This window comes from Limulus polyphemus, unplaced genomic scaffold (assembly GCF_000517525.1).
Source record: "Limulus polyphemus unplaced genomic scaffold, Limulus_polyphemus-2.1.2 Scaffold256, whole genome shotgun sequence".
NCBI lineage: Eukaryota > Metazoa > Arthropoda > Merostomata > Xiphosura > Limulidae > Limulus > Limulus polyphemus.
This window is the reverse complement of record NW_013665866.1, coordinates 506,977-525,778: the sequence shown is the minus strand read 5'-3', so window position 1 is coordinate 525,778 and position 18,802 is coordinate 506,977. Positions and strand designations below refer to the sequence as shown.

The 18,802-nt window shown below is 32.2% G+C and overlaps 1 protein-coding gene across 1 annotated transcript in view; it reads left to right on the top strand.

The window, feature by feature from the left end:
• The window catches only part of LOC106478865 (fat-like cadherin-related tumor suppressor homolog), a 227,395-nt gene that overhangs the window by 144,592 nt on the left and 64,001 nt on the right, over positions 1–18,802 (top strand). The window contains exons 4-5 of the mRNA XM_022382546.1: positions 11,905–12,069; positions 17,199–17,351. Coding sequence (XP_022238254.1) covers positions 11,905–12,069; positions 17,199–17,351 — 318 coding nt within the window. The remainder of the gene's footprint in view (positions 1–11,904; positions 12,070–17,198; positions 17,352–18,802) is intronic.

Here is an 18,802-nt window from a genome sequence, read left to right as displayed (position 1 = left end):
ATTTACGTCCATTATTATTATCCGGTCGTACAGACACTCGGTAAAGCTTTATCAATGCGAAGGCGTGACCCGCACCCTAACATGTTCACCCTTTCAGCCATGGGGGCATTATAATATTACTGTCAATCTTACTGTTATTTGTTAAAGAGTTAGCACAGGGTGATGTTGAAAAGCTGACTTTCCTCTATTCTATAACTTCAAATTAGGGACGGTGATTGGAGGTAGCCTTTGAATAGTTTTGCGTGAAATTTAACAAACAAACAAATTAATACGAAATACGTATGCATAAATAGTTCTGGGAAAGCTAGTGATTTCATTAATTATAAAGAAAAGCAAAGAACTTTACTTGACATTAAGAAATTACACAGAGATTAAGAATTTTCTATGTCAGTTGATACTTATATATGTTTATTTGAAGTTAAGCACAAAGCTACACAATAGGCTGTCTGTGCTCTGCCCACCATGGGTATCGAAACGCGGTTTCTAGCATTGTAAGTCCGCAGACATGCCGCTGTGCCACTAGGGGGCAATACTTATATATCTCTTTGTATTATTACATGATGCTAGAATGCAAGGTTTATTGTTTTACAAAACAAATATCATTTTATTTAGTTTTTCTGGAAATAATAACCATTTTTGCCGATAACATTTGGTTATCCGGTTATTTGTTTCTAAGTTCTTTCAGTGTATTTGTTGTTGTTTTTAGTAAAACATCAGAAAAAACATAAGATTATATTGCACTTTCTAGTTTTAATATCTCTTCTATTTACCTATATATTATTTCTTATTTTGTATTTTTCTTCTCGCCATTCTTTTATTCTGCCCTGTTTTTCTTTTCAAATCTTGTTTTTAACTTTGCATTTTCAACTTTTAGTCTGAGATGGTTATTCTCTCGTTTTACAATATTTTTTGTTATTTCTCTTTCTTTTTTATCAGTATTATCTAATTATTATTCTTTAAATATTCCCTCATTTCATTCGTTTATGTTTTTTGTTATTTTGTTGCTTTTCGCTTACACTTTCTTGATTTTTGTCTACCTTACATGATTCCTCGTTTACTTCTTATAACGTTTTCTCTCTGTGCTTGTGTAACATAATATTTATTAATTTCCATCCTATGGGTCATAATGATTGCCATAAACTTTAATAAATACCCTTTTCTGTAATGAGCTTTAAAACTACGGGTAACTTTATGGGCACTTTAAATTGTACTCAACACTCCTACTGTTTATTTTTGAATTTTCGCGCAGAGCTACTCATCCCCCGGTGGGACAGCGGTATGTATTCGGATTTACAACGCTAAAATCAGGGGTTTGATTCCCCTCGGTGTACACTGCATCTTTCTGGCTTTGCTATAAGAAAATACACACACGTGCAAAGATACTCGAAAGCTATCTGTTTTAACCGTCCCTAATTTTAAAGCAATAGACTAGGAGGAAGGTAAATGATCAACTTCACCCACCGCCAACTCTTGAGCTACTCTTGTCTGATCGAATAGTGGGATTTTACCGTCACTATTGTATAGCACCCATAGCCAAAAAATGGTAAACGCATACTTGCGGCAACGAGGCATGAACCATAAACCTTAGGATATACAGTCCGTTCACGCTTACCACTAGGCCACTAACTAGTATGTTTGAGTAACTTACATAAAACTGATATGCTATTATGCTAAAGCTCTGGATTTGATCCTTACGATGGGCTCAACGCAGATTGCGCATTTTGGAAACACAACTTATTTTCTTCAAACAACACAGACAGTCTAATGAAATCTAGTTTTATAGATACAGGCGAAAGAAATATTATAAATTTTGTTAAAATTAGAGAAGAATTTTAAAGATAAATAAAATAATAATTCGGTCACATATCAGAGTAACTCAAGCCAGTGTCAATAAATACATTTTGCATTTTATACAATTCAAACATTTTAATGACGCTTTATGTAGAAATACAGCGTGTTCTTTTACGTTTGTAAGTTTGTCAAGATCTAATGATACCCGATCGTGTCCTAGTGGTTAATTTATCGGATAGTGGATCCTAGGGTGTTGGATACCAAAAGTGGCGCTTCCAAACTTGCTTGCACTTTCAGCGGTGCGTTATAAGTGTGATAGGAAATCCCGTTTTTCGATTAATTAAAAGTAACCGATTTATTCGGTGGGGTTCTCCAGTGGATGAGGATATGTTTACGGACTTATAACGCTAAATCCGAAGTTCGATTTCCCACGGCAGACAGATAACCCATTGCGGTCTGCAGTTTAGGAATGGTTATGCCTGAACCACGGGGGTCTCTCACCTCCCCATTTATCTCACCGTGTACATAATATGTCGATAAGGTGAAAAAGGATCCAGATGTAATCACTAGGAAAACATAAGCTTTAAAAAAAAGAGTTGATTTATTGGAATCCGATTTTATAGTAAGCTTTAAACGTATTCTTTGTTCCATATAGCCAGATAATATTTCTGGTCGTAAGCTAAAATATAAGAAGAAATTAGCTTGATAAATTATAGGTAGACGTAAAGCTAACGATGGAGAAGGTATAATTATATACTAGTTGAAATTATTTGGATATCCGAAATTAAGTTTACTTGCTCAAGTTTGAAGTATCAAATCGTTCTTTGTTTTAATACTTCGCGTTAAAAGAGTAATTTAGCACTTTTAGTGGCGACGATGTTTTAGTTCTTTTGAGAGTACAGTTTAGATAAAAAGTTCTAATTATTTGTTAGGATTAGGCACAACTTTTAGCCTTTTTTGCAATAACATGGTAATTAATTGTTTAATCTATTTCAAATGATTCCAAACATTAAGTTTAACTCATAGTTTTGGAAGACCTCTACTGAAATATTATTCATTTTTTCATGAAGTATTGAAAAAACCTGGCACCATATACGCCATTATTTATTACAGCTTGTGCAAACTATTTTCCTGTTGTTTTACAGCATCAAATAAAATATTTGATTTGGCCAATTGCATACGCTAAGTCTAGTTTTACATTTAATACTTCCTGACAAGCGTAAAAATGATATATCTTAAACTTTACTTTTATCCAAAAAATGTACTATATCGTGTTTGTAGCCCTATAGCTAAAAGTTGGTTTCTCTTGAGAAATACTACTTTTTGTTATGCATCAATTACCACAGTTTAACTTATAAAATATTTAATTAGCTTTAATTATCTATATCCAGCTATATAAGCTACAAGCGAAAGTCAAGAAGAAGAGTTAAATAAGTTGTAATTAGAGAGTCACTTTTTGTGTCCTTTTACACGCTATCATTTAGAAAGTAACAACTGGTACATTTATTGGTTAAAAAACTGTTCGTCGTACAATCACTTCTAAGTATTTTGTACTTGTATTTTATATCTATGGCAAGGCTACTAAGGCTACCTATCGCTATCCCTAATCTTGAACTACTGACCATAAAGAAGGCAGCCAGTCAGAAGCTCCCTACTATCAACTACCTACGTGGAGGGATTTATTGTCACTCTTATAACGCACCCACAGTTTAAAGAGCGATCAATATTTTTCGAAATTCAGAGCTCTACCTCAGAGCCAACCCACGCTCCACCTAAAAGGAATGTATAGTAAATAATTAGATAAAGGATTTAAAATCGAACTAAAACTAAATCATTCCAGTTCGTTTTAATTCGTTACGTTTCACTAAACGAACGTTTTTCAGCTTTTTTTTTTATTTTCTTAATCACAATTATGATTTTTATAGAAGATTTGCAGCTTATTAAGTTAAGCTGTAAAAATCATTTTTACATACCAAGTAGCACGTACAGCTACGTAAAGTTTTACAAATTTATGATATAAAAAAATTACAGTAAGCAATCAATCAAAAAATAACTCAAAACGTAGACTAAGCTCGTAACTTTTGGAATGTTTTTAATTTGTTTATAAGTTTACGTTTTGTAATGAATAATGAATAAATATATGTGAGCAATGTTTCAACGTGACTTAAGAACATGCAAATCAGAAAATTGAGGCAAAAAAACTAAAAGATTTCCAAACTAACTTTTTATGGTCAATTAAGCGTTCATGTCATATAAAACCTGAATCAACTTCTTTTTTAATAATATAATGGTTTCGAATAAACGAAATATAAGGCAGAAACTATCACCACAGCACAAAAATAAACGACTTTTTCTAATTAATATTATTTTTGCTTATAATCTCAGGATTTTTCAATCACTACATGCCAACAAAACGTGTCACTTTAGAGGAGCTTTCGTAGATTACTCTGAACAGGTGCTTTTGAAATAAATCAAAGTTACAGAACCAAATGCTGTATAAGTATTAAGTATACTGTATTATATTCAGGGTTAAAGAAGAGATTTTATGTCTACAAGCAAAGGGATCGTGTCTTTTATTCACTTAGTGTGTTATGGTGAGCAAATGTAATACTTTAGTTTCAATTTGTAATGCTTTAGTTTAATACATTAAACATGAGGCAAAATCACTGAATTAAATAAATTATTTAAACATGTGAACATCTTAAAGAAAGGAGATGGAAAACTAGAAAAAGTTATGTGTGCCAACACTGGCTTTTGTGCCTCAAATGTCGGTTGAAAGTAGACGATTTTAAATTGAAACGTTTTTTACGCTAACTTCACTTCGAAGTTGAATCTCCGTAGTGGAAGCGTGCTCAACATTTTTTCTTCTAAACTAATAAAGACAGGAAATATATATAGAGATAAACTTTCCTTTGTATCACATGATCTCACTTTTATTGATATAACCATCACCAGAGGTAATTTCGCGCTTTTGATTGAAACTAGCAGAAATTACTACAAGTAAAAATAATCTGTGCGTACATATATATATAAACAGAGTTGTCCGTCTGTCTGGTGTCACAAGCTGTTGGGAAGAACTGACTGAAAGATATTGATGACATTCAGTAGGAACACTTGAGTAGACTCCCTAAGATCGAGTGTAAACAATTAGACTAACACTTCGGGTTGGCATCCATTTCAATTTTACCTCATTAATGTCGCAAATTAGGGTTCAATTGAGCCCAGTGGTCGGTAGAAAAACACGAGAAACCGACGTTAAACGGGTACCATTGCGTCTGGCGAATAATTTATGAACTTGAGCTCAAAATATTCTTATTTTAATCCACGATTGAAAATTACTACAGCTATCACCAACAAATACCAAAACACCCACGTTTTGTACACAGTTAGCACCATCACCAGTCATATTCATAAAGTCCAACTCGGCGTATACGTTTAGGACTATTTTTAGTCATGCTCACATATTTGAACTCTATATAGTGTTAGTACTATTGTCAGCCATTTTCACATAGTCTAAGTCCGTATATTATTAGTAATATCATTATTAATGTTTATATAGTCTAATTCTGTATACTATTGGTATTAAGATCACTCATGTTCACGTAGTCGAACGCTCTATATTGTTGATACTATCCTGAGTTATGTTTTCGTAGCTCATGCCTGTATACTTTTAGTGCCACCACCATTCAGAATCCCATGACCAGCATTTTATTCTGTTACTTGTAAAATAAGTTGTGTTCATATAATCCCACTTTTCACCAACTATCTCAAACAGTCCATCTTTATTTATATTAGAATTTTTCAAACGTTCAGTCCGCTCTCCATTTATGAGAAGGAATATTCAAGACCCTCCATTTTTCAGATAACTATACCTTAACAAAGAATAACCACTGTTTTAAAAATGAAACGCTACTACAACAATACAGTTTTACACGCACAATTTATTTCTGAATTATTCCATAAACACTCAATCACAAAATATGTAATACAACGAAGATGAGTCGGATGTGTCCTAGATATTATCGAAGATTGTTTTCGCATGCTGTTACCTCAGAAAGATGCTTTGTGCTTTGGATGCGCTATAAGAGTGACGGCCAACTCCCAAAATTATACACTGCTAACAATATCATTAATAAACATAAAACGTCACAATACTTGTGTTTATGCATTACAAACGTTTAACTCTGCTATAAGAAATGATGTAAATTTCACTCTATAAAACAACATTCTTCAAATTTTTTTTACGAAACGTGAACGCGACTAGCCTATCTCAGGTCACTAAACATTATACGTGTATAAGACATACTTAACTTCAGTACAGTCACGTCACTAAACATTATACGTGTATAAGACATACTTAACTTCAGTACAGTCACTTCACTAAACATTATACGTGTATAAGACATACTTAACTTCAGTACAGTCACTTCGGTGACTGTACTGAAGTTAAGTATGTCTTATACACGTATAATGTTTAGCTATTGAAATGATTTGACCACGGTAGTTAAAAAAGATCGAATTTAACAATAGCTAGTGAGTTATCATTTTAGTTCATCTGATGATAATCCTTGTTTTTCATCACGTCGTTAGGAAATGGATTTCTCCAGACTATCGCCTTTTTTTGAGAAAATCTAACAATATTCATCAAATTCACGTCCACTTTGCTATATATATACATATGTATATATTATATGAAGTGGTATCATTTGTGCTATGAATTACTGTGATTAAAATTAAAAACAAAGCCCATTTTGCCACATGAGCACTCTTGTTTTATCTCTGTTCATATTTTCTCTCTTTCTTTCGTTTCGCTTGTTATAAAAACCTTAAATCATTCAAATTTGCTATTTAACGTGGAGGCGCAATGCACATGCACAGCATTTATTTACGTAATGTTGTGCTGTGCAGCAATGTCTCTGCATTGTAACAATATCTCATTTCACATATTTTATAGAGATGCACGTGCGTCAACGAAAGATCTCAAATATGGTAAGTTTTTTAGTGCTTGGAATCATACATATATTATTTATTCAACACTTTCTAAAATCCGAGGAAAGAAAATTACAACTATTTATGAAGAATTTATACAAACAGAGTATACAGAGGAAGATTACAAAGAGATGAATATAAAAAACAGTATGAAAATAACAATAAATAGTGCAAAATAAAAATAAATTCAACTGTGTAGCTCACATAACGTAAAAAAATACCATAGCGAAAAACATTATGTAGTAAAGAGAGGTTAATGAGAAAAAAGGAATTAATAGGGAATTCTTATCACATTGTGAATAACATAATGAATCAATAAGGAATTACAAGTACTGGGAAAGAAAGAAAGAAGGGAGAAAATTTAATTATTACATAAAAATAAATAAGAATCTTTTTGGAGGACATAAATATTTTTTAGCATTATACAAATGTCCTCTGCAATATCTAAATATTGGAAAGCTTTGGATAACTCGATCTCAAATGTTAAGTTAGTCAAGTTAGTCGTAGAAACACCCCAAAACCTGTTGTTTTCCATCGAGGAATAAGATATTACAAAACACTGTAGAACTTCTTGCCATACAAACAAATACACCTTCAAGAAGCTAAGCTTATTGTCTATTCAGATGACTGTTACTGGAAGAGTAAACAATGTAACGATTAGATATCATTGTTTATCTTGAGAAAACACACTTTATTTATACAGGAAAAGGTTTGAATAGTATAGTTTGTAATATTATTCTGATGTGAGATGAGCACTAATAACCACAATAACTTCACGTCGACGAAACACTATAAGTAGAAAAAATTAAGTAATTTGAAAACATGAAAAAAGATAAACCAAAATGAATACTAGAAACTCTTAATAGTAAGGAAGTCTCAAAACAAAATGCTTGTTTTACAGTAAAATAATAACAAAATAGTGTACGTGTTGAATGGTAAATTAAATCACATTGATGATAATAATAATATTAAATTTAGATCATTCAAGAAGCTTAATCACAAGGGTGATATGTTTATGCTTGTCCTCTATAGGGGCGATAAGTTTGTGCATGTCGTCATCTTCTATTTTACTACTGACTAAGACTTTAATGCAAGAAAACTACAAGGATTAGATATTGATTTAATATACCCTTAAAATATGATTTTAAGGAACACAAAGTAAATAATATACAAACATGCACTAAGTTGAATAACTTACGGTTTTTATTGGTTGACCGTAGATGATGGAATTAAACAATAGAAATGCATGATCCTTGCTGGTCCTTGTGAGCTTTGCATGGAATTCTGAAACAAACAAGAAAATCTTCTTTAGGCTCATCCCTCAGTAGCTGTTCGTAGCTGAGTCCTGGATTATGGAAGTTATACCCGACTTAAGTTAAGGCTCAAAGTAATCATATGTTGTTTGATTAATCATCAACTAACTTAATGACAAAGCATTAAAAAGTATCGAACTCAATTATTATAAAACTATTGTGAAGTTTATTGTTTTGGAATAGCCCGATTGGTGTTAATAACACTAAAATAAGTTATCCTAAGATTGTATGCAATAACGTCACAACGTACACCTAAGTTTGCTAAATAACGGATATTATACTTTTAACCAAAGAAGATATTTTGAGAGTTGCAATAAAGTGTGTGTTAATATGAGTATAAAAATATAGTTCCTCTACAAACATTCAAGCTTAACTTTACGTATCACACACTTTAGTTTTTTGGGCTAATTGTAGAAGCACATAATTACACTGTTCACAACAGGACATGATTCTTACTTACCCCTTGTGGCAGTATATCAATTTAAAGTATTATAATTAATCAACCTCTCACGTTAGCTACATTTTAAATAATATATACTAATAAATCAATTATCGTATGTATTACCGCAATCTTCACTATCAGAATAACCCTGATTCTTCAAATTTCTTCAGACAATAAACGTGTTAACTAAAAAGTTAGTTTGGTAAGAAGACAGAATAGCTCGTTTTAATTAAAGAAGTTTTCTACTACATATCACAGAAAGTAAAAAATAAATTAAATATTAATCAATACACTAGAGTAGAAAATCGTAATTTCCCTTTTTAAAATGTTTCTTGGTTGTAAGTTTGCCTTTGTATAAAGTATTTCTGGTTAGAAACTTTGGAATAGTTCTATTTCGTGGTTTGTAAGTAATATTTTTGGTAACATTAACTGATACGTATTCGTGTGGAGTGATGAGCACGTTTTGCTATATCTTTCAAATCGTAATGCTTTTCTGATTAGACATCTAAACAACGACGAAAAGTTATGGTGTCAAACGTACGAAATAGTAGTGCTTTCTCTTTCGAAACTGTGTGGGATTTTCTGAACAATCCTAAACGGGTGGAATAGTTTTGTACCAATGAATTAGTTTCCAAAAAAATATTAAAGATAGTAATGCTTTCAACATCTTTGATAAATTTATTTGTTGGTGTTATATCATTAGTGTGAGGAACATATAATGAGTGAGACATATACATACATTAATCTTAAACAAATATAATCTAGTAAACTTTCTTTGCGTGTTTAAAGTTTTTTCCCTAATACCCTAGTAGATTACGATGAATCTAAAGTAATGGAAACATAATGGCATGTTTACTCGATATTTAAAGCTTGTTGAGTTGTTCCTGCAGTGTTAAAAGGTTTGGTGCCCTTCGGGATAACATATTCCAACCTTGAGATTTCAGAAGTGATAGAAGCTGCAACTTAATAAATTCGTCTATGCTTAAATGAAGCTACTATATGCCATTTTGATGGTATAGCATTCTGAGATAAAATGCACTCCACAAATCACAGATTGTTTTAGCTGGAAGTCTTTCAGTTAAGAAACTATGAATTTTATCCTATGTAATTAACGTACAGTTATAGCATCACTGTGTGAGCGTGTTGTTCGTCTGTAAAGCACGTGCATTTATCTTTAACGATATCATTAATTTTGTGAGCACAAAGAAATGAACAACAGAAAATAGCATTTACGCGCTGGCCCTTTTATGTCAAAGTAGCACATGAGGAACTGCTTGATGACTTTAATATGCTGCCCTTTTGTAGATATTTGCGTTACCGTTGAAATATATTTGAAATGGATTTATTCTCATTGCATAAGTATGCTGTGAAACATCTTAGCTACATGTTTATCATTTAAGAGTTGAATGTATATTAGATTTACATGGATATCTCTAGAGCAGTAACATTCTTAGCAAAATACAAACAAACCAACTAAATTATAAATAATGTAAAACCACTTGCATTCCTTGAAAAATTTGAACCCTTTGTAAATTTTTAAAATTACTTCAACTGTATATATGTATGTGTGTGTGTGTTTTAAAACAGTCAGTTAATTAATTTTAATAACTGAAGGAAAGAGAGTGTAACGCAACAATATATCCTTACTTTGGATAGTATTTAAAAGTAAGGTAACTCTTAAAAAGTGTTGCACAGATAAAAGACAAATAAAACTAGAACAGTGTGAGAATGGTGAAGTGGACCCCAATAAGAGTGGCGTCTGTAGAATTGTTCCCACAGAGTAGTACAGATAAACCGTCTGAAAGCTTAACCTTTCGAACCTTGCATCGAATATCTTACTTTTTCTGTCTCTCTCTTTTTGTTTCTTATGCAAGGCCACATCTTTAAAACTCCAAACAAAAAGAGAGAGACAGAAAAAGTAAGATATTCGATGCAAGGTTCGAAAGGTTAAGCTTTCAGACGGTTTATCTGTACTACTCTGTGGGAACAATTCTACAGACGCCACTCTTATTGGGGTCCATTTACTCCGAGTTTGGAGTTTCTTATGCAAGGCCACATCTTTAAAACTCCAAACTCGGAGTAAAGATGCAACTTTGTGCGGGAAGTAACATGGGCTAAGTGGCTGCGGTCTCATAAGCTGTTTTGAGGCCGCAAATTGAGGCCAAAGTGACCAATATAGCAATTTTTGACACACAGGACGACCAAATGGTCTCAAATTGAAAAGGTCGGATTTTTTTTATTTTTGGTAACGAGTGATCAAGATGGCTTTTATAAATGAAAATATTATCTTCTTCTTTGCTCCTAACAGCAAGACAAAAAATATTGTGTACAAAGAAGATTTGTAGTAGATAGATAAATTAGCATGTAAATAACGAAATAAATCAGTTAAAGCCATTTTCATCCGAGAAACGCTGGGCACTAGTATGAAATTAAATGAAACTTGAAATAAATGAATAATTGAATAAGAAAATAGATATTAAAAGCAAATGTGGATGCTGAAGCCCACTTATAAAACTAGTTTTATAGTTTTATCAGTAAAACTATACCTGTGTATATGAGTTTCCATATGTTTATGCCCTTGTGATATCCAGTCAGCTACTTGCACAAATAACATCAAAATTGGCAAAAAGATTACACAAGTAGATCTAAATAAATATTTATTTTATATTAGTTATGAAAGGGCGAAGTATTATAATATTAAACTGTCACACCTTCTTTTATTTTATGTTCTGTTAGGATCAAGTCATTTCCCAAAAGTTGCCGAAGGTGGTGAATGGTAGTTGTAACTTTATTATCAATATTTACAATATTTTTTAATTGTGTATTAATTTTATTTTTCATGCGAACTTGGAAATAAAGGTTAAACATGGTAAACTGCTGGTACTTGTTCTCTTCTCTTACATGCATAACTAGTGGTTAAAGCGCTCGACTCGCAATCTTTGGGTCACTGGATCGACACCCGGATCCGAACATGCTCGTCCTTTCAGCTGTTGGGATGCTATGATGTAAAAGTCAATTTACTTTTTATTGGTGGATAGTAGCCATGAATTGGTGGTGAGTGGTGTTTCACGAGCTGCCATCCCTCTAATCTTTCACTTTAAAATTAGGACGGCTAGCGTAGATAGCCATCGAGCAGCTTTGAGCGAATTTCAATAAACAAACAAACCTACTTGGATACATTTACCCTCTCACATTGTGATTTTCTTTTTGTGTGACGCTTTTTGTCTTTGACTAGTTGTCTCATAAAAGTACAGATAAATAGGTAGATAGAACTATTTGTTTCTTGTTTTTTTAATGTTTTTCAGGAATATTTGACCGATGTTATTTGATGTAGTGACAGTGAAATGTCCAATTTTTTCGTGCTTACAGGTGACTGTCACGGATTCTGGGACACCTGCTCTCTCCTCAACAACTAGAGTTGTTGTAACTGTGGCGGACATTAACGACCATGACCCAGAGTTCCTTCATCACATATATCTTCATTGCACGGTGCTTCCTACAAATATTTCTGACAAAGAACATGCTTTGTTTCGGGTGAGTTTCATGTAAATATAGTTTTTTCGTAATATTATGTTATACCGTTTTTCTTTCTTTCATTTTTAGGTGTACTGTTGTTCTAATATTTATTCTTTCAAAATTTGATACTATTTTAGGAGTAAACTAATAAGGTATTAATATCTTTGATATAAACACTTGTATATAGATCTTAGAAACAAACAAGAATTATTATATCTGTAAAGACGTGAAATATATACTTTCTAAGAAGCAAAAACTCAATCAATTTGGCTAATATCGCAAAATTTGACCAAAATGTAGTTATACCCAAGAAAATATGTTATATTTCGTTATAGTTCAGTAGAATAAACGTATCTTTTGAGAATTAATTCCTGAAAATAGAAAAGGAATACTTCACGTGGGAAGTGCACATATACCTCATTGTATAACTTTGTGGTTAACAACAAACAAACATAAAACTTTACTGGCACGTGTATATTTAACGTGAAATACAATATTTTCTCATAACAACATAGTTCACAAAAGATGTTAGAAATTGCCTTCGTCTTAATTATTTAGGTAATTCATATCAAAATATGTTACATACACAATTTAAATAATGGACGAAGAATATACAAATATTATGTTTTTTACACAATGAGTATTTTGTTAGTAACCGATTATCCCCAAATGTTAGTGTATTACACAAATCATACACGAAAAAAAAAGAAATACAAAATACTAATTACTTAGATATCACCAAGAAATAGATAGAGCGAAACAATGAGTATTTAGTTATTTCTACGTATTACTTCACTCGAAGAGTCATATGTATCAACATATTATCTGAATTTATATCTATTTTATACCACTGCATAATATGGATAGATACTGTACAACACACTAATTACATAGACATCACTACATTATCTATATTGGATATTGTACTATACAATAAGAAAGTTAGTGTTAATACATTACCCGCATAGACACTTTACTACACAATAAGTATATAGGTGTCACTACATTATCTGGGGTGCCCCCCAGTGGCACAGCGGTATTTCTGCGGACTTACAACGCTAGAAACCGGGTTTCGACACCCGTGGCGGGCAGAGCATTGCATAATTAAATTTGTGCATAATTAAAAACAAAAACAAACATTATCTGGGAAAGTAACGAATTTAATAACTGAATAGTTCTCAGTGGAGGTTTGGACTCGTTTCGTGGCTTTTTCGTGTGTGAGGTTTTGTTTAATTTTCTCTCTTTGAAGAGGCTGTCCGTCCCACTCTAGAAATGTATTGAGAGAAATTATTCCTGCATTTTTTTAAAATATATATGGAATTAGAATTGAAAATAACTATAGATTCATCATGTGTATAGGTATATAAAGGACATTAAAAACAGAATCCTAAGAAACGTAACAATCATTCATTGTTCGTTTGAGAACTTTAATGGACTGTAACTGCCCGTTAAATGAAAATGGGACGACGTTTCGGCTTTTATACCGGGATCCTCAGTATAGAACTCGAAAAATCGTACCTTTACCAGATAACAGGCAGTTGCACACCACTAATATTTTCAAACCTATTATATCTACACTGTCTAAATTTTCACTATAAAAACAGCAAACATCGTTACGTTGAAACCTCCATCGGATGTTTGATGCTTAAAGGTAATTGTAAACAATTGGATTGGTTTGAATTTCGCGCAAAGCTGCACGAGGACTATCTGAGATAGCCGTCCCTGATTTATCAGTGAAAGACTAGAGAGAAGGCAGTTAAGTAACACCGCCAACTCTTGGGCTACTCTTCTACCAACGAATTGACCGCCACATTATAATGCCCCCACAGCTGAAAGGGAGAGGATTTTAGGTGGGACGGGGATTCGAACCCGCGACCCTCAGACCCTAAACATCTGACCATGCCGGGCGGTAATTATAAACAAAAATAGTCAGTTGTAGTTGTAATTGTGTATTTTATTTTTTGGAAGATTTTAAGTCAAAATCATAATAGAATTAAGCTGAAATTATATTTATGTTAATTTACAAATATTCTAAAGAGTAATTATAAGTATTAAGTGATAAAGTTTCTGGTTCACAATTAATGAAAACTGCAAAAAACACATGGAAAGACAAAACCTTTTGGTATATTTGTTGCATGTTGCGTAGATAGTAGAAAGTTTAAAAGTGTATCAATGACACTCGATCTCCAGGATAAAAAAAACAAATGTGGTATATTGGTAATTATAGTTTGGCTTTCGATTCCAGATTCGCGTAAGTGTTTTGTAAATGCCTTTGGGAACACTTGGATACTGACTGCCCTCATTAGTTTTTCATGCATTGTTTTTTGGGGAAAAAAAATGTGATCCAAGAAGACGTAAGCTTTGTTAAAGCTCCTGCTTTGGGTTTTGAAGTTAACGAGAAAAAGCGAGTTATTTCCTGGAGACCTGAATATTTTTTACAGATCAGAGTACAAAATGTCGTCCGTATCAAAATTCAAACAGGGACAGTCCAAACGAGTTCAACCCTTATATTGACCTAAAAAACGTAGAGAAGGAATATTTAATGAATTTTAACAAAATCAAAGAATTTAGACACAGAAAAAGCAGCAACGCGTGCAACTTTTTTATATAGATTATTTTTATATAGAAGACCAACTTAATTTACAATTTTACACTATTGTACTTGAAAGCTAACAGATGTCTACCTTGTTGCAGTACTTATTTAAAAAAATACACAGCAACTGCAGTAAAATGTAGCTAACTATCATTCAAGTTTATACTATAGATGGTTGACGTTCAATAAAAGTATAGTTTTTAGTAAGATATTTAAAACATAAACTTTAAACTTAGGCTATCAAACATAGGATAATAAATAAAATGTTAATACTCAATTATCTATATTTTACGACAATGGCAATGCACTTCAATAGGTCAGAATGTACTAAGGATCTAAATAAACCAGTTATAAAAAAATTGGCCATATGGTATTTTGTTCACCTAAGGCCAAAAATTATATTTAATTGAGTGAGAAAATGCAAAGTCATAATTCTAATATAACAGTTAAATTTTAATCTTTAACTTTTGGCTCAGCAGCGATCTCGAAGCAATATGAGAAACGCCTTTCTAATATTCGCTAACTGTATTAAAAAGCCAATTTAAATTTTAATCTTTAATTTTTGGCTCGGAAATGATCTCGAAACAATATGAGAAACTCCTATCTAATATTCGCTAACTGTATTAAAAAGCCAATTTCTGTCTTTTGCATATGTTTAATATTTGACTGCTATTGCATTTCAGAAACACATCTCCGCGTCTTAAAATCCTATACACTTGTTTTCCATTGTTTCAATTGTTTTTCCTTATCCTAGCAAATCTAATAATTTTCCAATAACTCTCTCTCTCTTCATTATTGGAGGAAAAGACCAGGAATAAACTAGAGACAATCTAATACAAAATCCAAGATGACACTTCAACATGTATTTTAAAATTCTCTATTTTTTAACTAATTTTCTATTTTAAAACTATTTTAATTATTACTCTATTTCACATAGAGTAAAACTAAAAAAAATAAAACGAATACGTAAAAATCCAATGAAATAATTAATAGATTTAACTCTCAACTACCAACGCTAATATTAGGTTTAAAACCAATAAAACCATAGGAGCAGCAATTCCTTGTACATGTGAAATTTCATCTGAAATATTGTACCTGGATAGCTCACCCCCCCCCCAACGTATAAAATAGTAGATCTATTTTTAAAAATATTATGACATTACTTTACAGAGTTCAATGTAAGTTTGAAAACTAATCAATTAATTACGCTTTCAATGTCAATGATTCTGCTATACATTATTTTTAATATTATCCATTATCAATTGACAACTTTTAAATGACGTGAACTACTCGCTCTTCAATGTAATTAAGTTTTATTGGGAAACGCTTATATAAGGTTAGGCCTGCCTTGCAGTCTATTCCATTAGATTACTTTATTATTTTTTCTTCACGATGAGAAGTACACGAACTATAGTCAGGCATTTACCTGTCTGCTTTCTTTTATAATTTTATTTAAGTTTACGAATTAGTTGTATTTTTTGTGTGTTTTTGTTGTTGATTGTTTTTTATGCAGATTCATTGAGAGTTGCACATACTTTATTGTCTCATTAATATCACTTGAATGATAACATTATTATTTCTTTACGTTACAGACAAAAAAAATGGTTAATTGGATCATTTATCATCCATACATTTAACTATTTATCTGTGTCTATTTTAAACCTCAAAGAAAATTACTGTGCCTTTTTAGTATAAAAGGTGGGTTCGATCGCAGATAGCCCAATGTGCAGATTTGCACTTGAAAAGGAACAATAAAAATAATTAGAAGCAATGTATAAATGCCCTATCAAAATATTCAAGTGAACCAAAAAGTATTGAATTGTTTTTCTAAGGAAGAAACTTTAAAATGAGAGGCTATGAATGTTTTATTTTTTCTAGATTGTTTATACTCATGTACGCGTGTATAATCTATTATAACTTGTATAATTGTGCCTGGATTCTTTATATTGATGAGTCAGAAGAATGAAGAAAATGGAACGGAATGGGATTCGAACGAGAACAGAATTAGTTAAGTTAGAGATAGACAAGGCTCAGCCATGATTTATCATGTGGTCGTTTTCTATCAGTAGTGTTCTTTAATTAACAGAAGATCTTCTTCTGTGAGGAGGAAACTAAGCATCGTACAATTCTTTTCTTGTCTTACAACGGTAGATTTGAAAATATTCTCCTTACGTGGTGTCTAGTACAAATTAAACGATTCTTAAGAAAAATACAAGGTTTCTTTACTTGAAGGTTTACTGAACTTCATGAAGAGTTTAAAGCATTCTTTTAAACCATGTTCGATCCAAGGTAGTAAGTTTTTTAAAAAAAGTTGTCAAATGATAGTAATCTGTTTTATTAAAGATTGGAGGATAAGACAAAATTAAAAGATGTTGCTATAATAATTTGAAATTATTGAGTTGAAATTTAAGACCGACTGATGGAATTTAAAACGAGTTTTCAACCCATTTTTACGTTCTAGCTTCACCTTTGGAATTTATTTTCAATTAGCTATTATCACACTAAACTGTCGCAATATAGCAAATATCTATGTGGCTGATTGTGTTAATTCCAGGTTGTTGCCATGGATCACGATGAAGGACCAAGTGGCAGTGTGACATATGGTCTTGAAGCCGGAGAAATGAACAACATATTCCACATCAGTCCAATAAGCGGGACTGTGACAGTAAAGAAACCGCTCGAAGCTGGTGAAGAGTATGATCTGAGAGTAAGTTTATTATTTTTCTTTGGTTTAGTAGTGGTCGACATCTGTGGTTATTTTTATTTACAAATTTCAACTTAATTTGATCTTCTTGTTTGTCTGAGGTAATGTGAAGTAGAATAGCAATTAATAGTTAAAAAGCGAAGGGAAAGGAGATAAAAATGAAGCCTCATACTTTATGTGTAAGTATTGTATACTATGTTAGGAAATAATAAATCGATAATCATACCCTTCTGATACTCTTGTTTCGTTGTTTCAATCTCTTTATATTAAATCAAGGTTTTGATACCATTACTATTTGATTAGAACTGAGAACTGATTAAGTGACAAACATTTTTGAAGGCAAATAATTTATGTCGTTTCAAGTTCTGTAGATTTATGAACTTATGTAAGTATAGAATTATAGACTTGTTCTCAAATGTTCTAGACTTACACCGTTAAAGTGAAGAAGCACCAATCAGTACGCAGGCGCAGTTGTTTGCTTTCTTGCATTTGTGATAAGACTGAGTCACAACAAGCGTTAAATAAACTTTATTTTATTCATTTATATGTCTTATATTCATCTCGGTAGTCATTATTTCAGTTATAACTGATATAACTTATAAATATATTGTTGTTTTTTCTGTCTCAGAGTCCAATATTCGATGAACGGCGTATGATACCCTGAAGTTAAACTGGTTAAATTTTCAATGTTGCCTACCATATTATAATTGTGAATCCAACATTATTTTCAGGACATTTTTATCTTACTACCCTCACACACCCATACCCACACCGGTATGTCTGAGGGACTATAATGCTAAAAATGACGTTTCGATATTCGTAGTTGGCAGAGCACAGATAGCCTTTTGTGTATCTGTGTGCTTAAAAAGAAGCAACAGCAATTTTCGTTCTTATAGTTGGTCTACGCATAACATAACTAATGTGCCGTCGGTATGATGACAATATTTCACAGGTACGACTGTATGAGTGTGCGGGAATACTTAGGATGAATGGTAAATATATATATATATCGTATTAGGCTGCGTAAAGTCCATATACTAGTATATAATTATAGAAAATTTGGAAATTTATTTTTTAAAAGAATTTGAACAATTGATAATACATTATTGAATAAATAGAGTTGTTTAAACATTTGTTTAACAACAACAAAAAGAAAAGCTTGGAATGGTCTATTCTTTCATTGGGTGGTGTATCTGTGAGCCAGACTAGTTTCGGAGAATTCCACTCCTGATCAGTGACCTTGGACACTATCTCCAATGAAATATCAGACCAAACCAAACCTTTATAGTAGTGAGGTCACTGATGAGGAGTGGAATTCTCCGAAACTAGTCTGGCTCACAGGCACACACCATCCAATGAAAGAATAGACCATTCCAAGCTTTTACTTGTTGTTGTTGAACAAATGTTTCAACAACTCTATTTATTCAATTATGTAAAAGCTGCCCAGTGTTGGC